At 43.0% G+C, this 24,704-nt stretch overlaps 1 protein-coding gene across 1 annotated transcript; it reads right to left on the bottom strand.

The window, feature by feature from the left end:
* On the bottom strand, positions 1 to 24,446 carry SCGN (secretagogin, EF-hand calcium binding protein). The gene is made up of 11 exons (XM_059852473.1): positions 24,331 to 24,446; positions 23,697 to 23,767; positions 14,333 to 14,425; positions 13,661 to 13,750; positions 12,714 to 12,770; positions 11,749 to 11,826; positions 4,362 to 4,417; positions 2,863 to 2,908; positions 2,688 to 2,747; positions 1,746 to 1,814; positions 1 to 601 (listed from the first exon to the last, which is right to left on the bottom strand). The coding sequence occupies exons 1-11, from the start codon at positions 24,401 to 24,403 to the stop codon at positions 473 to 475; spliced, it is 822 nt and encodes a 273-aa protein (XP_059708456.1). The 5' UTR covers positions 24,404 to 24,446; the 3' UTR covers positions 1 to 472.
* Positions 24,447 to 24,704: the final 258 nt, after the last annotated feature.

Below are 24,704 nucleotides of genomic sequence, written 5' to 3'. Positions count from 1 at the left end.
TTTCTGTAATTGCCATTTTATTTCTGCACAAATACACTGTCATCCATCCAATGTTTTAAATGCACAAGGCACAGTGTTCACCAAAGTAATGACTTCACACATACAAAGTGACCATCAGAAACACCTAGTAGCTGCACTCTGAAAGCACTGAGGGTTTTTGAGGAGATGCTTGTTCCTATCCTAGGAGAATGGGAGGGCAGCGTTTCATGAGGGCAGAATAACAGCAACCTGTCCTCTGATCAGCTCATCTGCTGGTGGACAGACATTGCTAAGGGGACCCACAAAATGCAGCAGCAAGTGAACATCACAAAGGAGTTGGTGGAGTGAGGAGGCTGCCGTGCAAATCCCACTCTCCAGCTTGGCAGCATGGTGCCTCAGCTCCCCACCACTCCCACAGCAGCACAGAACACACTTCTACAAGGAGCAGCAGGCAAATGTTTCAAGGGAAACACAACCACAAGCACTTTCCCAGCTATGGGTTAATTTTCAGCCCGAGACACAAAGCTAGTTCAGATTTCTGAATTTTCCCATCCTTGTTCACATCGCAGTGGTTGAGCAGGATCTGGCGGAATTTGTCCAGGTCTACCCCACTAATGCTGGGCTGCAGGCAAAGAGAAAAAGAATGCTGAGAGGGAAAATGGCTCTGGATTTCCCCAGCTAGTAAAGCAGCCCACCATGCAACAACTCGGAAAACCACCCAAGGAAGAGCAACCAAAAGACCCCACATCATCTCATATGCCATGGGGAAGGAAACAGAAGATGAGGAAAGGGTGCCCTGAAAAAGCAGAAGGTTCATGGAACTGTAAGTGACCCTATGGAAATACACCATGACTTTTGTGCTCAGTCAAGGCCATCAGTATCTGATCCATATAAAAGAAAACTTCAGAAAGTTGTGCAATGCAGATCCCGGCTCTACAAGACCTTTGCTTTCATCTGGTTTCCTCTCTCAAACCTGCTGTGCAAGGACTAATGTGACATTTCTGTCAGCATACTGCTATTTTACAGGCTAGCCAGAAGTGTAAAAATACCTTTTGTGGATTAAGTTCATGCTGAAGACACATTTTACAGGCTACACAGTTTCTGTATGCTCCTAATGCTGTACTGCTTGCTCTGCTTCCCACATTCACAGGAGGGGATCAAATTCACATGCACAGCTTGTCGTATCCAAGGGTAATGCTGATAAAGGCCCTTAGGCAAAGTACAAATTTCCCTTCTTTACAAACACTCACACACAGAACAAATGCAGCCTCCTGCCCATCCCTGCACCCTTCCTTGCACACTGCATGGCCAGAACACACACATGCAGGCATCAGCACACAGCTGCCATTCTCTGCTCTCTCCTGAATGGACATGGCAGCACAGATATCTCACACTGTGTGGAAAGGCAACAGTTCAGGCTCAGAGGAAGCTAAAGACCAGATTCTGTCTGGGTCAAAAGCTCTAACTTGGACTGCATCTGGAAACTCAAGATAATCCAATGAAGACAGACTCTTCAATCCATCAGGGGCTGAAGAGACACACCAAATATGCTATTCTTGATTGTAGACAGACCTCAAGTAATTTTAAATTGTAGCCCTGAGATGAACTAATGAACCATGAGGTCATTCTGGTGAGAACCACATCCACAAGGAAAACAGAAGAAAGAAATTGTGATGACCTTACTAGTGTCTCTGTGCACATTGCGTTTCCAAAAGCACTGATCTTTAAGAAATACAGGGTATTAACAAATGGAGCCATGAAGATACCTTGACCAGTTCCATCATGTCTTTGACAAACCCATCCACTTCTGGGCCTTCGAGTGCTCCTGTTTTACTCTGAAAGAAGGAATAAACATCAAAACTCTCTAGTGAGTCAAAACCACTACAGCGTTTACTGGTCAGTATCAACACCTGGTCACCAAGCTTTCTTGCATAAAGTTCACAGAATCATGAAATGGTTTGGGTTGGAAGGGACATTAAAGATCATCCAATTCCAATTCATTCTACCACAGCCAGGGACACCTTCCACTAGCCCAGGTTGCTCAAAGCCCCATCCAACCTGGCCTCGAACACTTCCAGGGTTGGGAAATCCACAGCTTCTCTGGGTAAAACTGTTTCAGCACTTCAAGACCCTCACAGCAAAAAATTTCTTCTTGATATCTAAGATCCCATTGTATTTCCCAAACCATCTCTTCCCACCAAATTAAGGCAATTTCTCCCACCATCCTGAGGGAGTTGTGTGACTGTCAGAAGCAGCACTGAATTGCTGATGTCTAACAGGCAGTTAAATGGTTATGTCTGTCCTGAGTCAGACTCCCTAAACAGCCATGGATTCGGTATGGGAAGGGGGTTTATTTTATAATGTGGTGGTGATGCAGGTCCTGAACTGACAGAGACTGTGAGTGCTAAAGCCACCACCTCCTCTTCCTCCCTTGTATCTCCTGCAGGAAAACTGCTAATGCAGCAGCACTGGCCATGGCAGTGGAGAAAGTCAAAATGGGTCCTTGACACAAGACCTCTGAGCATTGCTACTCTCTGTCCCTACTTTACCCCTCCCAGTCTGGCATCTGGGCTCATGGGCCACGGGCTTGGGCACAGCTGCCGCTCCGCAGTGACTCCAGCACAACCAAGCAGGAGGAAGTCTCAGCAGCAAACACTAACTCTGTCATTTACAAACTGCAAGGGAATGAACTGACTCATGGGACTCACAACATCATAGTGTGCAAAGATCTTCTCAAAATCTCTCCTTCTTTCTTCTGTGCTGCAAGCCTGCATACAGAGAGGACAAACAAATGAAAAATTAAAGCAAAAATTTCAAGTTTGGGGCCAGGTCATCGTAGCTGAGTGAGACAGGACCAGTGTATCAAAAATTAGTGCTACTTACATCCATCTTGAATTGTAGAAGGAAATTTTCCTGGAGCGCCAGAATCCTGAATGGAGAGATTTTAATTACGATCTTTTCGCTTTATCATCTGCACACAAACTATTCTGAGCTCTCCTTGTTTGCAAAGCAAAGGGATGTTAGATTAAAGGCCTATAAAAGAGAGAATTGCCTGTGGGATTATTTACAGTGGGCTGTTGTGGGAACACGCGCCTTTCTCCCTGTCTGATGGCGCACAGAGGGTGCCCTTTAGTTCACCACAGACATGCCTATTAGCACCATTGCTTCTCCCAGAGCATTTCTGGTGGTCCTGCACAACAGAGGGTGTCAGCTTCTGAAGTAAGAGCTAACAGACAATCATTCCTTGTAACTGGATTGCTGTGCTGCAATAAAGAAAGTGATTTATGGCTTTCTACTGCAGGGAGAACTTGGTGGTTGTAAAAGTAAAGGACAAAGTAATACTGGCCTGTACACCAAGACTGGCAGAATTCCTCTCTTTTCATCTCCTAAAGCCTGTCAAGCACTAATAAACCCTTTTCTCTCTCCAACTGCTCTGCTAACCCTGAGGTTTTTAGAGCCCATGGTACAGGGCATTGCTGAGCTCTGTCCACACATGGAGGGATTTGGAGTCTGAGAAATGTTTTCAGACTAGAGGAGAGCCTCAGATGGCCTGGTTCCTGAAAGAGAACTGTATTTAAGAGAAAATTTTAACAGCAACCCCCTTTAGATATTCTTCATCCCGCCCCAGATTCTCCTCAGATATTTCATGGTCAAAGGGAACTGCTGTATGCACTGCAGTTATTTGTGCTGGCATTTGCTGGGATTTGAAGCACAGAGCAACAGTGGCAAACCAGTGCCTCTGTCCCCCCATCCTCTAAACTGGCCTTTTAAGACTGTATCTGAAAACTTAAAGTCCTATCCAACCAATGCACATACTTTTACAGAGAGAGGCATACTCTCTATCTCTAGGCAGTGTAAACCATCTAAAAGCCTCTTAGGTATCAGGGACAGAAAAGATACAGAGGCACATGACTGAATCCCCAGCTTTATTCACAAGCATCTCACCCTGGCCCTCCAAATTCTTTCCTACTGCCACTGCCAAACTCTTTTGTGGTGGCACTTTCATTATTCAAAATGGAGTAAAAATTCTTTGCAATCCCTGCTGCACATAATGATGAAGAATAAATGCATGTCTGTGACCCTGTTGAAAGGACTTCTTTTGAGAAACAGAGCCACTTGTTGCTTTGCCACTTCCTGGGAAGCGCCTCAGATTATGCCAGAGCACATTGATGCTGTACAGACAGACCCTGGCACTGCTCCTATCCCTGGCTCTAGATTCTCAGATTATTGCAATGGGGACCATGTGTTGGAGAGGTGGGATCAGAGCAGATCTAATTCAAAAGGAGGCAGAATTCAACTGCACATCCCTAGAGGGAGAGCATCACCTTGTGTGGATCTACCATTGGGAGATGAAACACTCCACCAACATTATTAAATCCTACCTTGCCAGGTCATTCAGGTCCAGTCGTCCATCTTTGTTTTTGTCAAAGATTTTCATCTATAAATCATGAAGACAGAGATAAAACAGATGTGCCATAAGGAGAACATGCATACAAAAAAAAAAAAGGCAATATACATTTTGCTCTGGCCTGTGCCCTTCCCTCTGCTTGCTCAGGGTGTTTGCCCAAACCCTGGGCAGCATGGCATCTTGTGCTAGCACCAAGTACAAAGGTGGCACAAGGGAATAGCAAAACCCACCAGCTTTCTGACAACAACCCAAAGCAATCAAATACCAGTACTCCTCCCTTCCCACTTTACATGGGGATAAAGCAGGTCTGTAGGAAAGACCTTCAGAAACTAAATACGGACATTGCCCTGGTCCTGAAAAAAAAAAAAAAAAAAAAAAAAAGCCAGAAAAAGGGAGAAATTTTCTAAATACTTCCACCTGGACTCCTCCTTTGACTGGTGGTTTCCTCTCCAAGAGCCAGAACCGACCTGGTGGTTTTCTGTCCAAGATGCAGACTTGGGGAAAAATTCTCATTTCACATTGGCTTGTCTGGGACAAGTCTCATGTTTCTTTTCCAAGGAAACATCTCCAGCCTCATGTCCTTTTCCAAGGAATAAATAAATAAGCATCCCAGCATGGCTGTCCTTGCCTTGGGACATCATGTGTCCAGCCTGCCTTGCATCTGCTCTACTTTGTGATCGCAGCATATTTTCATGGTTCCAAAAGTTGCAAATAACCAGGAAGAGTTTTGTGCACTCTTAATGAAACAGACTAGATGAAAGATAGTGGTTAAGATGTGAAAGGCTTTCTGTTTCATTATCAATTTTGTGAGTGTATGGTTTTCAATCCTACCAGTTTCTGAGCTCTTTACAATATTCCTGCAGCAGTACAGATCCCAGTAAAACACATTTAATAGAGAGGTAATAAACTCCTTGGTGGATGGCTTAATGGAAGGAAACATTCTTCACCTGCACCCTATCTTTCAGCTTGATATTGAAATTTCAGTGACTGACCACGTCTATTTACAACTAACCAACTCCCCTCCCTGACCTCCTTCAGCTCTGTAAGAGAGAACCTTAGTGTTTTCTATCTCTTTGGCCTTTTTCTGCCACAACTAACCTGAAAACAATTTTCAAACACGTGCAATATTTTTATCATCCATACCAGTCAACAGAAAGAAAAAAAGTCTGGCTGGAAGAGCTACACCAAGCTAATTCTTGCCCAGTGACTAACACATGAAAGATGGAAAACATGTAGGGAGGAAGAGCTAGTGTTCACTGAATTAGTTCAGGTACCACAGCTAATAAGATAGACCTAATCCTGTTACTGGGACAAGTGGACCTCATGCATACCCACTGCATGGCAGTCATGTGCTGTATTACTCAGGGAACAGCTTGGGGAAATGTTTTTTAATCAAACTTTCAAGTTTCAAGCACATGAGTGTTTGATCTGATCTGCTAATCGTGTGCATGAGTACACAAAGAATGACAGAGAGTAGCCACCCCATATGACAAAGCATACATAACGGGAGAAGCAGATAATTGAAATGGTCATGAGATTGTTTCTAATTTAAACTTTTGCCTTCACACACCGTCTTGATATGCTAAATTTGATGGATTTTCAGTTTACTCTCATGAAAGGTATAGTTACACTGCCAGGCTGATATGAAACATCACAGTGTGGTTAAGGACAAGGTCTGGCATGTTTAAATAGCACTCAATTTTAGCAAAAGCTCTGTTGCATCTAGCAGTATGCTTTATAAAATGATGCATTTCTGTTACTGTCAAGCTACCCCGTGTTTTAAAGAGTTTGCCCAAATTAATTCACTGACATTTTAATGGCAGTGCACCAAGGGTGAGCCCTGTTTATTTGAATGTACTCTGAGGCACTCTGAGACAGACAGAGAATATGTAAGAGCTTGGTTTGCAAATAAAAGTTGTAACATCTCCATTTTTTAAAAGTGCAAAATCAAAACTGCCATCAGCTTTTAATTCAGCAAAGGAAATATCTCTGCTTTCTCAGTCCAGAGTTCTGAAGGCTACTGAAACACCACAATATGACATTCTTTGAAGAGCAATATAAATCTGAATTATTTCCCATGACAGAGATAAGGAAAGAAGTAAACAGCCAAAATAAATAGTTCTATGATCAGCAGACTCAATAAAACCTGCTTTCATACCTTCTCTGGCTCTCTTTCTTTGTGTGTAGTTAAGTGGGACACTGAGAGAGTCAGTTTTACTTGACCTCCTATTCTCACAAATATATTTTAATGTATATATCATGGGCACCTATGCCCAACAGCTGAAACAAAAGTTGGCCAGGGAGTGCAGAGGTTATTGAGACTGTATCAAGACAGGCATCAACCCAAGCTTCAGGACTGCCTATGGCCTCTTTCTTTAGGGAAGGATGGGATCACAAAGGCATTTGCAGAGTGACTGGAGGGCCCCGTGGCCAGCAAGTTATCCTCAGGACAAAAGCTCAGTATCCTGCCCAGCCAAATTGCCTGTGTCAGATAAAAAAGTTCTTTAGCACAGGATTTCTAAGAGGGTTTTGATTCCTAAGAGACCAAGGCATTATCTGTTGGGGTGTTCAAAAGCCTGCAGGCTCCTGAGTTCTGTTGGTTTTGATCTTCAAAACTGAAGTTTGAGCTTAAATGGGATTTTCTGCTTCCCTTGGCTTATGCCACAGCAAGTGTGGTGCAAAACTGGAGGTGACAGCACCCCTGGCATTAAATTGAGAAAGGACACAGGATGCAGATTTGGGTTCATCAGCTGTGTGGGTCCTCTCAGTCACCTGGGAGAGAGGCTGGCATGGACCACTACCAGGAGGAGAAAGGATGAGCGAAGACTGCACTTTGGGAACCAATCTTGTAGGCTACGCTCAACTCCTATGGTATTTCTAGAGTTTTGGGAAGTTTGCTTGGTGTGTTCACAAACATAATGAAATCTGTTTAGGCTTTTTTTCAATACAATAAATATTTGTCTTTCCATTATCACACCTTTTGTTTGGTGGTCATAAGAGACTTTGCTAACAAAGATATGCTACCTTGACTAGTAAGACGTTAAGGGTCTAAACCACCTGAATTTTCTGTGCTTTGGCTTTTATTTACTCACCTGAGTACATTGGCATCAGCACTGAACACAGCCAGACTTTCACATGGAACTGACCACACTGAAACTCTTCATTATCCTTGCAGAAGGGACAGGCAGCAGACACAAAAGCACTGGAAATTCTCCCGATGTACAATAAAGGTAGTACACAGTGCATACTCGTGGACACAGATCATCCTCAGAAAGAAGACAACCTCTTCCCCTTTGTACTGAGAAAATGAGGAGGCCTCAGCTGCAGGCTTGTGTCCTCAGGGCACATAGCTCAGTTCCCAGGAGAATCTTTGCAAATAAGCCCAGCAAAACCCCAGTGTCATTACAGCTGGGAAAAATATCTACTCTGACTTCTCTGGCATTAAGATTTCATCCTCAGTCATCACCATCTACAAGCTTTCAAATGCTGTAGTTCATGACCAATACTTGTTATTAGTCAGTGCATTTACATTATTGTCTCTCTAGACTACTAACCTGTGGTGGGCAACGATGGCCTGCAGGCTGGACAAGAACTGTCCTTTGCATTTTACTGAGATATAATAACACTCAGAATAAAGACATTTTTTATGCTCCATCTGACATTATCAACATAAGTCAATGAAAAAAGTGAATGTCAGTGTTGCACTCGTGAATGTTTCAGCAGAATAAACAACTTAAATTGCGGAAGTTTGACTCAGAAATGAGCTTGCCTTGCATGCAGCTTGTAGACTTTTGGATTACAAACTAGAAGTAACATGCTGCTATCTGGAAGCTGCAGACTATCAGAAACCATATCTCAAATCTAGTTCATATCCTGGCATTTACAATATTCTGCTTGAGTGCACAGCTGTGTGCACACACAGATAATGGAATCTGTCACTCTTAAAAATTGTTGTCAAATGCATATGTGAGATGGGTATTTCTGAGCTGAAACTTCACCAGGACCCAGAAACCTACTAACAGCTTGCTCCTGGGGGCAAGGGGAGGTGGGGGGGATTGAAAAGGTTGTTCTACTGTCATCATACACAGTATCCTCATCGTGAAGTATCAAGGGGGCCAGTCTTCATCTCTCTAGCTTTTGTTTATTCAGGAAGGCAGAAAATTCTCACCATGCTATTTAAACCTTCCATCCATTTTCAGCTATGCTCGCTCTGTCTCCCAAAGCACACATAGCCGGACCCCTGGGGCCTCTTCTCAAGTTCAGAGCAATACTAGGCTTCACATCAACATCCAAGCACTTGCTCCCTGCCAACAGCTCTTGGTCACTGCCTGTGGGAAGGCAACAAACCTACAGATTGTTTTCAAAGACTAAGAACTGCAAGTGGGTGCATGTAAATAATTATTAATACACATTCAGTTAATGACTATCAATACAAATATGTATCTATGTAGGCATGGAAGAAAAGCAACAGTGCCTACAAAGGGGCTTCCTCACAACAGCATTGTCACTTTAATTTGCCCATGAAGAGTCTTGAGAACTCAAATATTCTTCTGTGGTTTTCCCCAGTGGCTTTAGTGCTCTTTAAGATTTGATTTAGCAGACTCGCAGAGTTTGTGCAATGCCAATGTGTTCACTACCTGTTGTCTTTATAGGAGTTCATCACTTTTCCATCAAATCCCTGATCTATACCAGTGTTCTCTGAAGAAAGGATGCCAAGGTCACAAGGAAAAGAATAGCCTCTTAAGAAGCAGCTGCTAAGCAACCTGATAAAGTGATGTTCCTTTCCAGAGACGACCAGTCTCTTCCAAAAGAAATACTCTCTCCTTCTTCCCAGCATTTTTTTTTATGTTGCATGAGATCATTCATAGCAGCACAAGGGGCAAGAATTTAACATGCCCTGGTTGGTTGATATGATATCTGCTCACAAACTGCAAATATCCAGCACAGAACCATAAATTTCTGCCTTTATTTTTTTCCTCAAGCCTAGGCTAGCTTCTTTTAAGTTATAGTTTTTGCCTTTTCCCCTTTATCTCTATCTCCAGAAGGCCCTAGGGTCCACTCAGGATATCAGTATGTGCTTAAGATGTGTGCAGCCAGCTGTGCATATGCAGAAAAAAGGGCAGAGATCTGTATAATCCTGTGGGGACAGATGGGTTTACAGCTCCTTGAGACACAGCTTATTTCAACTGCATAATAATTACATTGGCCCTTGAAAGCCCTGAGCAGAATAGATGGGCCACCCTGTGAGACTCTGTAGCCGTGTGCAGCAGAAACAGGTCCTCCTCCCAAGGACTTTGTGCTCTAAGAAGATAAAAGGTTGGGAGCAAAGCAATAGGAGAGAGAAATATAATATGTCCAACCTGCAGAAAACGAATCACTGCTGCTGGTTGTCAAAGATATAACAGTCAGGGAAAAAATGGATGGGCCACTGATCCATTTATCCCGAACATTGGTGATGGTGGCAGAGCCCAGTGGCAGTGGGACTCTGCACTCCAGTAGCTCCTCACTCCATGTGGGAAGGGAGAGAGACAAAGTGAATGGTTGCCATTACCCTAGACCTTGATGTCCTTTGAGTCACTTATCTATCTTTAATCCAGCCCTGCAAATGCAAGGCTAAATCTTTCTCCCCTCCTTGGAATTTTGCCTTCTTTCTTCAGATAACTTCCTATGCAATCATTTGTGGAGTGTATCTGATGCTATAGGATACTGCTCATGTGGATAATTTGCTGTTATATACAGAATTTACATCCTCTATTTTATTCCAGGATATCATAGGATAAGATTTTGCCAGTGATAATTTCACACCTTGCCTTAGCTTTTGGGATCAGGTGTGTTTATAAACATCCTTGATCTTCAGCTTAGAGAAAATAATTGCAAGGGAAAAAATAATCATCTGCCATATTCTTATTTTCTCATACTATTAACATCCCTGATTCTTTTGGCACTGCAGCTTGGCAAACCTTTGTCCATAGGAGCCAGATTTGTATTTCAGATCATAGATTTCCCTAGATATACAAAGCATCCCTTTTCCCACATCAAATCTTATCTTCCAACATAGAGATTGAACTGCTTCTCTGGAGATACAAAGCCCTTCTACAAGAAACCACGGGAATAGAAACCAGATCTCCTGGCTCTCAGCCCTGGGCTGCATTGATACCTGGCTGCGCTGGGGTAGTGGAATCACAGATCTTTCTTGGGAAATTAAAGGGAAGGGAAATGAGTTGGAGGAAATTAACCATCCAATGTCTACAAGCTTCAGATTGCCTATTCCCCAGCACCTGATCAGAGATTAGGCACCAGGGATGGAAACCTTAATGGAGCAGAATGAAAGACATTTGCTACCAGCAAATTGCTACCAGATATATTTTTGTTTTAGCTGTAACTTCTGGGCCTTTTTTGTTTTCAAAATGTGCCAGTTGGAAAATAATTTCTGCAGCTGGCATTCCTCCCTCTTCACTATGAAAAACAAAATATACACTCTTTTGTAACAGCACAGTTTCTCACTTTGCTCTAAAGGGTCACATTTCCAGGCACACACAGATCACACATACATAATATGGTATTGCAAAATATGGAGGCAGCTCCTTGTTTGCTTGCATACCAAACTAGTTTTTAGGTACAAACACAGATTTTGTGCCAAGAAACAATGCAGTCCCATCTGAAAACCATTTAGAAAATTGCAGTGATAGATGTCTGCTAGTGGGATTCGAATTATACCCTTGAGAATGACATCCAGAAATGAGATTTTTTTTCGCTTCTTGATTTTAGATGTAGATATTATGAGTTGCTCTGAAATCCAGGTGACTGTTGCTAAACACACACCAAATACTATGTTGTTGATTGCAGTATAAAAGCTATAATGTGATAAGCCAGGTGGAGAATTGAAACTTTCAACCTCTCAGTCTTTCAAGGAAGCAGCTGGGAGCCAGCAAGGCTTGCTGGGCTTTGAGAGCAGAAAAGCCAAATACCTGCATGTCCTGGGAGTAAAAAGATTTGTTAGGAGGAAGAGAGGGAAGGAGGAAGTGAATGAGCTGGAGCTCTGCCTGAGGCTTAACATATCCTGAAGAAGGATGCACTTCACCTGTATTTAAAGGGGTTTAGAGCTCAGCCAGCTTTGGTGTAAAGTGGAGCTCTTTTCTCATAGGAGATAGTTCAACTCACAGTAAAATTATTTGAAATGCATTCACAGCTGATGTCCAGTGCAAAAACTGTTAGCAGCAGTGTGCACTAACTCCCCCCAGGGATCTCTGACACACCTTTTAAGCTCCTTGCAGGGCTTTTATGGTCCTGTAGACATTGGCCCTAAAGGAGATCTTAGGCTGTACTCAGATCTAAACAACATTAATTCTATATTTTCTTACCATAGTGTCAGTATATTCTTCCAGCTTTACCTCAGCAACCATCTTGTTATGCTGCAAAAAGAGATCTCGCAGGAAATCCTGTAGTAAGAAAAGAGAGAAATTTTACTCTCTAGTGGAAATTCAGAAAATAACAGTAGGAAATTAAATTCAAATTCAGCAGGGTTACACAAATCTAGTTTCACATTCCTGGTTAGTACTAGTGTCTTCAGTTTGACAAAGTTCAATTTTTTTTTAGCTGAAACATGGTGGTTTTTTGAATAAATTAGAAAGTAACTAAATTTCCCCAGAATAGGTATACTGAAGTGAGTCCTAATAGACTCACAAAATAAGGAAAAGTCAGCATAAGTCCTGCAATAGTTGCTAATTGATCTCAAATCAAAATATTTACCATTCAGTAAAACACTCAAGCCTCCTCTAACATTTTTGCTGGGACACAGGCTGAAGCCCCACACTGAGACTTCAGCACATTATGTGCAGCCCAGGGATGAACTTTTGTGATTGCTGGTTCAAAGTGTTTGAGTTATGGTTTCTGAACAGGCTCTTGCCTCAATAGCCTGAGTTTTAATGAGAAATCAGTGTTCAGAAAACCTGCAGGTTCAGGAAGAGATTGAGAAGAAATTCCTTTAGAAAAACACAATGGCTTTGGCTCTGTTTAGCTGGGAGAGGCACATGTGCAAAGCCTTGAGGGGCTCACTGGATGCCTCAGGTCACCAGGACAACTGGGGTCATGGGACAAGGCTAGGGGGAAGCAGGACATGGAGGGCAACTGCAAACCATCCTCCCTCCGGCAGGGCCCCTGAGACCATGCCAGAAGGCACAAGTCCCTAAACTCGCTATGAACAACACAGAAATGCCATTTGTCACTCATACAAAAAGACAGCAAATTGGTAAAGCCGATGGAAGGGCTCCCATTGGCATCAGTGAGCTATAGGTCAAGCCCAAAGAGATTTGTTAGAATAACTTACTTTGAGTTCACCAGCTGAAATAAATCCACTGCTGTCAGCATCGTAACTGCGCCAGATCTGAATGGGGATAGATTGATGAGAGCACATAAATATTGTAGTTACTCATCTGCTCTGTGATAGATTGTAAAGATTCAAAGCAGAACTTCCATAATGAGCAAGTTGTTGCATTAGCCAACATTCAATTAATTTTAGATGAAATAAAATAAACTTTTCACACAATCGCTCTTACTCACACTTGGATGCTGTATATGCTACATACTGCTATCACATGTTTAATGCAGACACACTGTCTATAAAAGGAAGACAGTACTAAGAAACTGTTTTGCATTTTTTTACCTAATTTGTACATGCAGCTTCTTTTATTGCTCTGAGTTAAGGCCATATACAACAAGCAATTGATCTGCAGAAGCCCCCAGCTTCTATGTGAAATAAAAGTAACTGCATGAGATCTTGGAACAACTGAAATTCCCCGTTGGGATACTTAGGGGGCAGAGATCAGAGGAAGATTGGGCAAAGTTCTATGGGCTTGTTGACCCAACTTATGGAGGTTTCTTCTCCAAGCCCTAACAGTCTAATGTTTCAGAATAAAATTGTGCTTAAAATGTACCTACTCTGCTGTCTTGGTCTATATTTTATTGCAGGTGAGGAGCTGAAGGGGTGAATTGATGGGTGGGGACATTTGTCTGCAGTGGCATGACTGATAGGTGGCTGAGAGTGTTTGTGAAATGTAATGAGTTCTCTGGGTACCCTTGGCCAGTCCTAGATACCACACCTCTGTTTTGCTGGTGTAAATAATGTAAAACCTTCTCTACCTGAAAAGGTCAGAACGCGTTTTGCTTCCACAAAACCCATCTATTTCCCAAGCTGTGTTTTACAGCGGACAGAAAGGTTGGTGCTGAAGAAGCTGGTGGTGTGCAAGGGGGAGGAGGCTGTGTGGAGATACAGACCCGCATGAATTCCACGCTGTTGTCCAAGGGAGTTTCCCGTCGGAAAAGCAGTAGGAAATTCTCATCATCCGGCAACATCATATTTGCAAGCTGGATGAAAAACATTTAAAAAAATCCACACAACAAAAAACAAACCCACACCATGAAAGTAAAGAAAGGAAAAAACTTGGGTAGCTACTGATCCAGTATATGAAATACAGGTTTGGCATGGAAATAAACTTGGAAATAAACTCCAGACCAAAGGATCTGGCCTATGTAATACTCTGTGAGTCATCTCCTCTGCACCCAGGCTCTATCATCCAGATCTCCCAAGTCTGCTACAAGTCTTAATCACAGAATGGTTTTGGTTGGAAGGGACCTTTAAAGGTCATCCAATCCAACTTCCCTGAAATGGGCAGGCACATCTTCAACTCGATCAGGTTGTTCAGAGCTCTGTCCAACCTGACTTTTTATGTTTCCAGGGATGGGGCATCAACCAGCTCCCTGGGCAACCCCTTCCAGTCCTTCACCACCCTCAATTAAAACAAGTCTTCCTTAATCTACTCCTAATCTATCCTCTTTCAGTTTGAAACCATCACCCCTTTTCCTATTCCTACAGACCCTACAAAAAGTCTGTTCTAATTCTCCATCCTTCTATAAAAGAAATCCTGGTCTGGGGTTGGGTAGAGATACCTCCTGGATTTGTAAGCGTCCATCTGTGGTGACATCATAGACAGACATGAATTGCTCCTTCATCCTCTGAACTTCTTCTTCTGTGATGGTGCTCTGCCATGGGGAAAACAAAAAATGCATGAAAATTGCTGAGGGCACCAGAAGACCCTCCTGGAAGAAATCTCTCCTCACTCACAAATAATCATCAGGATCACTGCATTCTTACAGTTGTGGGTAATGCCTTTAAAAACCCACAGACACACCACTGTGGATGAATTTTTGGAAATAAGTCCTACGCATATCCTTGCAGCTACTAAGCTTTCAGTTGGAAGATCAGTGTTTAGAAACCCCAAAATATTTCAGTGACGCCTGCTTCTTTACCCAACTGTTCCCATTATATCACTGGGCATAGGTTCTGCTCAAGTGTGTGTTACAGCAGTTTCCATCCTGCTTGTTTTCAGCTTGTGCTTTTCAGGAAGATATCCTTATCCTTGAATGACATCTCTGCAGTTCATTAGATCATCAGCCTTGAAAGGTGTCAGTGGAGCTAGATTGTTGCTTATTATTGTCTGTCAGCTGATTTAAGCTCTGGCACCAAGGCCTGTCAGTGTTTCTGGGTTAAAAGCACAGAATTTCAAGCAATTGACATTCTCTTTGTATCTGCTCAACCCCGTAATCAATTTATACATAGTGAGGAGTTCTCCAGACTTGTCAGGTTATATGTTTTGACAGGCATCGCTGTGACAGGTGAAATACAATGCTTAGGTTCATCAGGCATGTTTTCTTTAACAGAAACCATGAGGGTACCCACTCTGACTGGACTACACAAAATACAATTTCCTCATCATGTGGAAAGGCTTCCGGTCATATGAAATTAGTGGCTGAGCTGGGAAGCTCACCTAGTTAATCCTTCCCAAGCAATTACTCCTATGTTACCCTCAGCAGCCACACTGAGTAGGTCCTGGCTTCTCTCCCAATTATGTGGGAGTTGGCCCTCTCTGGGAGGGGAGAGAAGGAAGGGAGAAGGATAACCCACAGTGATTGTGGCATACATTTGTAGAAATTTTTAAAAAACAATGAATTACCTTCTTCCTAATCCCTGAATAAAAGTCCTTCAAAGTTTTTATCATCTTTACAACCAGGTGGATGTGGGACTTAAGCTATTCCTTCCTGGATCTTCTAACCCAGTTTCTAATTCTTTCCAGCTGCTATTAAAGCTCCATTATGTTATACACTCCCTTTTTTATCACTGTGACACAAGACTGTGAGTGACTTTCCCAAATTTGCCCAGTGCACAGCTCCATGCAGTGCAGCCCTTGGAGTGCATTCTTGCTGTGTAATACCAAGCAGTGGCAGCTCCCAGTCTGGGGATGAAACACCAAGCAGTGATCCCACTGGAATGCACCCAAGGTGGCAGGCCCCAGGAGGAGTGGCTGAGGGGGTCCCAGGGCATGGCTGCAGGATCCTCCTTTCCCATGGTGGTGCCCAGAAAGTCCTTTGGGCTTGGGTGTTGAGGGCACAGATCATCACTGAACACACACTTTGGTTTTCTTTCCCCTTGGCATGGTAACTCAGCCCCATGCTATTTAAATTGCCTTCTGAGAGCCCCTTGAAACTTTGAGACATCTCCCAGGAGTTAGGCGAGCCTATCAGTTGCCAATTTCAACAGGCTTGCAAAGTACTCTAAAATGATCCTCCCTCAAGCGCAGTAGGATGAGTTATTTCCAAAATGATAATGACATTTTTGAATCACAGCTATTTGAAACGTGTATTGTGCATTTCAAACTAGTCATTTGTTAAAATGCTTATTGTTCAACTTGGTGTCAGCTATTAACCACCACTTCACTGAGCTATCTGTGGCAGGGACACTGTTACCTGCATAAAAATAGGACAGCCTCCTTCTCTTTATATTCTGATTTAAACTGTATGATACATCAAGTAAATGCCTGGAATATTTACAATATTTACACAGCTCTGAAAGCTTTTAGTCCAAGGGGTTACACTACAGTGGATTTTTCAATCTGGACAATCTTTATATCTTCATAAATATTCTGCTTATGAAACGCAACTGGTAATAGTTCTACTAAAACCCAGCCTTTACTCACAAAGAATAAAACAATGAAGCACAAACTGGCTTTCCCAAGATGAATGCTCAAGACAAAATTATTCCAATATTAAAAATTTTTATGCTAAAACAATACACTTTGTGTTAGGACCATTAGGTTTCAAAGGGGACCTTTACAAAAAAAAAAAATCCCAGAAGACTGAAAAAAATTCAACAGATCAAATAAGATATTCCAAACAGAAACTAATTTTGGGAGGTCAGGTTTTCAAGATTGACCTACTGGTGGCGCAAAACAAGTAGCTTGCTCTATTTTCCTTTCTACTCCAAAAACATTTAAAAGGCTGGAAAAACTCCATAATGTACCTGATCTGTTCCCCTTGTCCAAGCAAGGAAATGATCTGAAGACTCAACTCACCCCATCAGCAAAGAGGCTGGGGCTTCCCTTTGGAAGGGGACACAGGCAGGACAGCTGGTCCCAAGTGACCCAAAAGATATACCACACCATATGGTGTGATGCTCAGCATATAAAGCCAGTGGAAGAAGGAGAATAAAAATATGTTTGGAGTGTGGTGTTTGTCTTCTGAATTCAGCATGATGGAATTTAGCTTTCCTAGACATGGCTGTACAGCTGCCTGCCCATGGGAATTGGTGAATGAATTCTTCATTTTGCCCTGGCTTGTGCCCTTAGGTTTTGCTTTACCTATTAAAACATCTTTATCTCAACCCATGAGTTTTCTCACTTTACTTTTCTGATTCCCTCTCCCATTTCACTGGAGGGTGAGTGAGTGAGTGAGTGAGTGAGTGAGTGAGTGAGTGAGTGAGTGGCTGGCTGTGTGGGGTTGCCTGCTGCATTAAATCATGATGTAACAAAGAGTAGCATACAAACATGTGCCTCTTGTCTCACAAGATGGAACAGGAGGAAATGGCTTTGCAGTAAGTAAAAGTCTGTAGCTGAGCACATCTTTATCAGAAAATGCTGTCTTAATTATGTTGCCTGCCTCAAGCAACAGATCCTTAACCAGTTTCAAAGGTTCTCAAAGCTTTCCCTTTTGTGAGGATTTAAGTGAACGCTGTTACATCCTTTCCAGTCACTCTGTACAGAGAAGCCTTTCTTGTAATTCCTTGTTTTCCCTGGTTCATGCACCTCCCTGAGTTTGTGGATGATGCGTGGTTTCCAAGGGCTGCTGCATGTTCTCACTGCAGCCAGGAAAGAAATCTTTACTACTTACCATGAGAAGGCCAGATAATTTTTATTCTCATAAAAAACAGTTTAAAATATTGCCATGACTTTGCTCACATATTTTTCAGGGCTAACAAGTAAATTGCTTACTACAGATGATCTTCCACAGAGTTTAACAGAGAAAAGCTTCTGTGCTTCAAGTTGCCATAACAAATGAATTTTCTGCTTTCTCCTTTCCATGTCCAGTGTTCATCTTCCCTTTTCTGAAAACCCTTCAGAAGTATCTGTAGCATCACAAAGGTAATCTGATTTTAATAGTTTGTAATCACAGAAAGGGCATGATCACATATTTTTAAAATTTCTGCAGCATTTTATTTCTTTGTCATGGCTGGTTATGATTGTTTGGAAACCTGGCTGTAATCTGTCTTCTTTGTTCTTTTTTATTGTTGCAGTCTTTGCCTCATGCTGACTAATTAAATTTTTGTTCCTTAAGGGATTCATATGCTTGGCAGAATTTTGCCTTGATGAAAACACAGTTATGAGTCACTTGGTTTGGAGGGCAAAAAGTGAATGTATGGAGCACTTCAGATCCTTTCCTACTCAATGAAATGGGATGTCTCATTTAATTCCTGCTGGTCAAGAAAATCCTGTAATAAACTGATTTATTTTTCTTTCTTGACATGATTTTAGAAGCAAGCTGCTATATTGATTAGGGTATAAAAAAATATGAAACTACATGTAAGTGACCATTATACACTATTTCTCAAAAAAAACCTAGAGAATTTTCTGAAAATGATGGCTCAAACATGTGTCTTCTAGTGTTTCAGCCAAATATGATAGAAAGGCCAAGGGTCCCACAGATACAGAGTTCCTACAAGATCTATGAAAATACATTGTGTCTGCCAAGAAGGAGAGCTGGGTATGAAAATCAACAACTATTATTGTGCCAAAAGCTACACAGTACAAATATGAGCCCAGCAAGGAGCAGATGAGAGACGTCAGTAATGTACACTTTGACTTTAGAAGAAGAACCTTTCATTTTTGGGCCAAACATTTCTTCATTGCAAAAACTAATCTCATGAATGACTTTGTTACCCCCATGCAGTTGTAGGTTGGATTGCCTTCATAATTGTGAGTTTTTACCCTACATCTCCAGGGCCAATTTCTCCTTTGGGCCAATCTTTCTCACTTAACTTCAATGCCATCACTTGAGAATTTGGCCCCGTACTTTGGTTAGGATTTACTGTACTCCTGCATGTGACAATAGATGAGCACTTACCCTGTCATCCCGCATCGTGTTTTTGGTTTCTTTTCTAACTCTCATCAGCTCAAATGTGGGAAAGCTGTTTTCCCATAGCAGACACCAGCATCCAACAAATGCTACTGCAGTCTTCCTGTGCCATCATGATTTTGTGGTTAGGTTTTGGACAGGTTCTCTGCTCTGTCCTCTCTGCTAGGCTGAAAGTTGTTTGATGTGCATTTGGGTGATGAAAACATATTGTGTCATTTTTACCATGGGTATGTTGAGTTAGCATTAAGAAATACCTCGAGGCACTTCCATGCCTTAATGTGGAGGAACAGGATTAGGAGCTGGCTAGGGTAATCAAGGCTGATGGAAGCCACACCTAAAGAAAGAACTCTATTTGGCAGTAATCAGAAAGATAGAATGGTTTGGGTTGAAAGGAACCTCAAAGATCATTCAGTTCCAACATCTTCCCCTAGACCAGGTTGCTCAAAGCTCCATCCAACCTGAACATTTCCAGGGATAGGGCATCCACAGCTTCTTTGGGCAACCTGTTCCAGGGCCTCCCCATCCTGACAGGAAAGAATTCTGTCCTAATATTCAAAGAGCCAGGATTGCCTGGGGGTTAGAATTCTGAAATATCCTGAGTGTGGATGCAAGCTGATTGCTTTCTGCTAGGGATCTTCTTGCTGTTCACCTGCTGGTCACCATTGACCTTAGGTCTCTTGGGGTGATAAAGCACAGGGGAAATCTGCCTTAGATGGCTTTGAGGCTGGCTGATATTTTGGCCATTAAACTTTGTTTGACTAGCTGTTGCATTCCTGGCCATGCTAAATTATACACTTTATTTAGACAGACAATGCAGTGTGCAAGGCAAGGATGAAGTGCAAGAATAGCTGGAGGGTGCTTCTATTCTTTGGAAGTAAAAAGCAAAGACAAATCCTTAATGGCTGCTCAGAGTGAGCTCCAGAGGATTAACTTCGGTCCATTCCAGTCATAACTATCCATGTGGTTTCCAGGCAGGAGGGATTCAAACAAGACCAATACCTGTCTTGTCTGATCAAATCTATATTTCAACAATTGTTGTGGTCTTCTACACACTTACAGTTAGGAGAAGGCAACCATCCTTTATCTGAAAGTTTTCTATCTAATTTGAGTAAAATTTAGGCAAAGTGAAATACATTTCTGAGAAAGCCCAATGGCAATGTGCATTTCTCTCCATATTTGCCCAGGCATCATTAGTTCTATGGAAACTTTCAGTAATCCAACCCCAAAATTTATAGCCATTCCTCTATAAAAGTCCTATTTAATTATTATGAGAATATACATAGAGCTTCATTAAAACCATAGAAAAGAGCAGGCAAGGAAGATCTTCATACAGAAAAAGATGCACAGGAATATAAGACAGAAATGCAGGAGCTATAGTTCCTGTTCTAATAAAATTACTGATTTGACATTGCAAGGAAAGCCCTTTCTACTGGGCTTTCACCTCAGTATAAAAACTTTAAAAATATATGGATAGAGTTGCCATAATGTAGAAGAAAGAGTTTAATGAAAGAGCAGAAGAGATCTCAGGGAGCTCACGGCTGCCACCTGGTAGCAGGTTGGAAGCTGGAGGCTCAAATAGTTAGAGAGAAGTCACAGCAGTGATAAGAGAAACAGGTGAATAGTGCCAGCAGCTAGAAGATGTAATGCTGGCATGTGGATAAATTACACACACCTGGAAACAGAAGGGATTTTCTTAGGAATAGAATAGAATAGAATAGAATAGAATAGAATAGAATAGAATAGAATAGAATAGAATATTCCCGTTGGAAGGGACCTACAACAAACATCTAGTCCAATTGTCTGACCACTCTGGGGCCAGAAAAAAGTTAAAGTGTATTGTTAAATGCATTGTCCAAATGCTTCCAGTAATTATCCACTGCTGGAGGAGAAGGGATAGGAAACAGCATCTGGGATTTGGTTGGTTTACTACAAGTCTACCTTTGTTGCAAAGCTTTTCCTCTCCCCCCACAATTGTTGATGGTTAAATAAAAGACAATAAATTGGCCTCCATCACTGGATACTATTTCAAGTTCCTTTCCTCGCTCAGAGATGTCAGGAAGAGCTGTGTCTCTCAGCTTCCAGATAGGCTCATTTTTGCATTGTTTTCCCAGCTGCTCCCATCCCCTGGCATTAGTGCCAGCTGGGGATGCTGCAGTGTAACTGGGAAGAAAAACAGAGCTGAAGGACCACAGTGGTCATTAAGAAAAATAACAGCTTAGAGAATTTTTCAGCAGGCTGAAAAAATATAATTATGAAGCCATTCTCTATTCAAGCATAGGCAACTTCTAGTGCTGATAACATTATTTATCACTTGTGTAGCACTTCAGACATAGTCACTAATTAATCCTTGTGACATATTTGTAAGTTGTGCCAGTGTATTGCTGTCTACCCCTTTTACTGTGCAAGGAAACTAAGACATCAAGAACCCAAAGGAGTAAAGGTCAAGATGAGTGGTACAGCAGAGAGATGCTCAGTCCCAGCTCACTGCTTTTATCACAGAGGACACTTTCTTGGAGGGTGGTAAAATCAATGCAGAGGGGACCCTTTACCCCTCCTGCCATAAAAATAGCCTGTACAATATAAATCATGTGAAAAAGAGAAAAATGGCTCAATGTTGTTAGACAAACTCATTGTACAAAGGTAGTTAAGACCTTCGTTTAACTTGGTGCTCAAGCGACCCCCATAGCCAGAGGAGTGGGCAGAGGACTGCTCTCAGCCTCCCAGGCCAAAGCTCCCTTTGGGTTTTCTGCCACAAAGACAGCCTGCTCTGCCTGCAGCCTGCCATGTAATTTTATCACTAATATTACCAGAGTGGAAACACTGCCAAAAATAGGTAAGAAGACTAGAGGGAAAAAACCAAAAGCACTTGGGAGCCTGTCTGAGAACTCTGAAACTTAGTGAGCATGGTCCTTCAGAATTAGCCTGTCTCTTCTATTTAATAGGAGGAGAGGGAGTTGGTTCTTTCTCCATTCAATTTGTGTTAAACTATCTCTTTTAATGGCAAAACTTAGCTAGCAGAAGCAAAGGAGATGCAAACTATATCAGGGTGCTGAGTTAAGCTAGAGTCATCCAAGGAGGGACTTCTAACTAGCAATAAAACTGTTCTTGATTTCTTAAAGCAGGAAGTTCATTGCTAGAACACACTCATTTTGCAAGTTCTGTGTGCTGATAAAAAATGACACAATATAATGGAGTTCACATTTGTATCAGTAAGACTACAAAACTGCTCTAACACACAGGCTCTGCTACTCAGCTGGTGTGACGCTGTCCCAGGACCTCATGTGAAGGATGCACGAGGGCAGTTATGGGCTAGAGTGGGGCTTGGAGTTTCTCTTGACTCAAATCCTTAGGAAGCTCCCTTCAGAATGAGATCTCTGATTATCCCTGGATTTTATAACCATCAGCTCACTCCAGAGAGCCCCACTTGAAGGTCCCACTGCAGCACTGAGCTCTGCAGCCTCATTTTAAGTGTCTCCTTCAACATCTCATGTTTGCTGTTACTGAGTTTGTTTGAGCATGGTTTGTGTTGCTGTTTCAGTACCCCAAGACTAGCAGCTCCCAATTTCATCTTATGTTCCTGGGTAAAGAATCACAAACTTTCTGATTTCTCTTGAAATCAGCTTTTCTGTGTCCCTAAATATTCTTATTCCTGAATCTTTTTTGATTCGTTGAAGCCTTTTTACATGTCTATCTCTTCATCTAATCATCCATGCTCTGAAAGACATTTCTGCAGAAACTGCCAATATTTCAGTCCAAATTTACTCGCAAATTAAAGAAAAACATGCTTGAAAAAATTACTCACAGCTTCTATTTTTTTAATTGAAGGCCTAAAAATCTAAGAGTACTAATTGGCTTATAAGTACAATTCTGATTTTACACTTGATACTCATGAATTTATGCCTTTTATCAGCTGCCTTTTCTGTCTTTGTTAATTAATTTTTGCCTAAAGGAAGTGTTTAATCTCTGGTTTTTGGCACACCCCTTCCTTCCATTTGGAAGATGTTTCCTCTTTTTCCTATCTGGGCAGACTCTGTGTAGTGAAAATATTATTATATTCTTTGCAAACTTCTGAGTGCTGGCCTGAGTAGCAGGATTTCTCCTTCATTGATGGTGGCACTCATAGGCAAGGTATGACCTGCAGCTGAGGAAAGCAGCCCCTGTAAATTGTAGTGCAACTTCTGTTTGTACAGAGATGCAGACAATGAGAGAGAGGAAATGCTGCCAAAACCAGGAAAGGAAACCGGGGAGAAGCCCAGAAACACTGTAGAGCCAGGTTTGGATCTCAGAAGCAACAGAATTGATGCTCATTTGGCATTTAGCCATTTGTGGCAATACAGACCTAAGCCTTCTTCCTAAGCACCATTTAAAATTAACGAGAGTATATTTGTTAAAAATTGACCTGGGAAAGAAACCTATCATATGAACAAAACTAATCAGCACAGGCTTGAACAAATAAACCATGAACATTGCCCTTCTGCTCAGCTAGCCAGGCTGTGTGCCTGTGCGCCCATGCTTTTTTACTTGGTTCTATTCAGCAACAGTAAACTACTTACTGTTCTCACTCCACTTCCCTCTTACTTCTCTCCACACTGCCAACCAGCCCCTTCAGCTGGTGCCAACTGTGATCTCCCCCTGACCAGCAGCTGTTGGGCTGGAAAAAACTAAGCAAAAACTGCTCAGCTGGCTGCATTTGTACATGCTTAAATGCCACCCTGTTGCCAAGAGAAAAGCTTATTACCTCGAGACTACTAAGTAAGTCGGCAATCAGGGAACAACAAACACAAACCATCTCTCAGCATAACTTTTCTGCTTGCACCTGATGGGCAATGAATGCACCACAGCTACTTACTTCTGGTCCCAGTTTCTCCAGGAGATGATGAAAAAAATCGTCAAGCTCCTTCCCTTCTATGTAACCATTGTCTGAATAAAGAGCAAATATATTAATGGTCAGGGGTACTGTCTGAGTTCCAGGATCTGTCTCATGGGCTGCATGCAGGTGGCTCAAGGCTTCAGGGTCAGGATCGCAGTGGGGCCTCATCTGCCAACTCAGGGGAGCCCCACGTCCTATTCAGTTTCATCTGGTCACTTCTGTGTGAGGGCTGGGCACAGCTGCTGTGCTCCCTTTGGAGTTTTTCTTACAGAAAACTTTTCAGAAACAAAAAAGTCCCAAACTGGGACCAAAAGAGACTGCAGCAGATGAAACGGGGAAGTGATGAAAAGACAAAACTTTTGGGGTGGAAAGGGCGAATTATAGCTATGATATTCATGGTGAGGAGGAAGAGGTGGGCTCAAAAACACCTGCAGGACCTCGTGGATGTAAAGCTCGGACACGTCGGCCCCACGTGCAGCATCCCAGGCACCCACACCGCACCCACCCCGGCGGTCCCGCTCCCCCCTGCACGGACAGAGCCCTGCAGGGCACCCAGCGGGCCCGGCACCCCCGCACCCCTCAGCCGGCTCCCCCCACGCGTGTCCCCACTTGCCGTCGGCGTCGAAGCGCCGCCAGGCCCCGAGGAAGGCGGCGGCGTCCAGGCGCCCGTCGGCGCCGCTCTCCATGGTGCTGCTGCTGCTGCTGCTGCCGGCCCTGGCTCTCACCCTCACCCTGCGGCGCAGCCTCTGCCCCGGCCCTGCCGCCGGGCCCGGCTTTCAGGGCGGCGGCCCCGCCCCGGGGGCGGCCCCACGGGGGTGGCCGCGGGGAAGTCTCCCCCTTTCCAGGGCCGTTCCCACCCGCCCGGATTCCTCGCGGCTGTGCTCGGGCGCGGGTTGTGGCGGGATGGAGCTTGGCCGTCGAGGTGGGCTAGAGCAGCCCGACCCCGCTGCCCCCGCTTCGGAAGAGCCGTGCGCCGCTTGCAAATGA

This window comes from Haemorhous mexicanus, chromosome 1 (assembly GCF_027477595.1).
Source record: "Haemorhous mexicanus isolate bHaeMex1 chromosome 1, bHaeMex1.pri, whole genome shotgun sequence".
NCBI classification, from domain to species: domain Eukaryota; kingdom Metazoa; phylum Chordata; class Aves; order Passeriformes; family Fringillidae; genus Haemorhous; species Haemorhous mexicanus.
Note: the sequence above shows the minus strand (reverse complement) of the source record. Positions and strands in the feature narration are given on the sequence as shown.

Coding starts and splice junctions, on each gene's coding strand:
- SCGN (XM_059852473.1), bottom strand. CDS start 24,403: ATGGAGAGCGGCGCCGACGGGCGCCTGGACGCCGCCGCCTTCCTCGGG. Junction 23,768..24,330: donor GCGGCGCTTCGACGCCGACG/GCAAGTGGGGAC, acceptor CTCTTTATTCAG/ACAATGGTTACATAGAAGGG. Junction 2,748..2,862: donor TTCTACAATTCAAGATGGAT/GTAAGTAGCACT, acceptor CTCTGTATGCAG/GCTTGCAGCACAGAAGAAAG.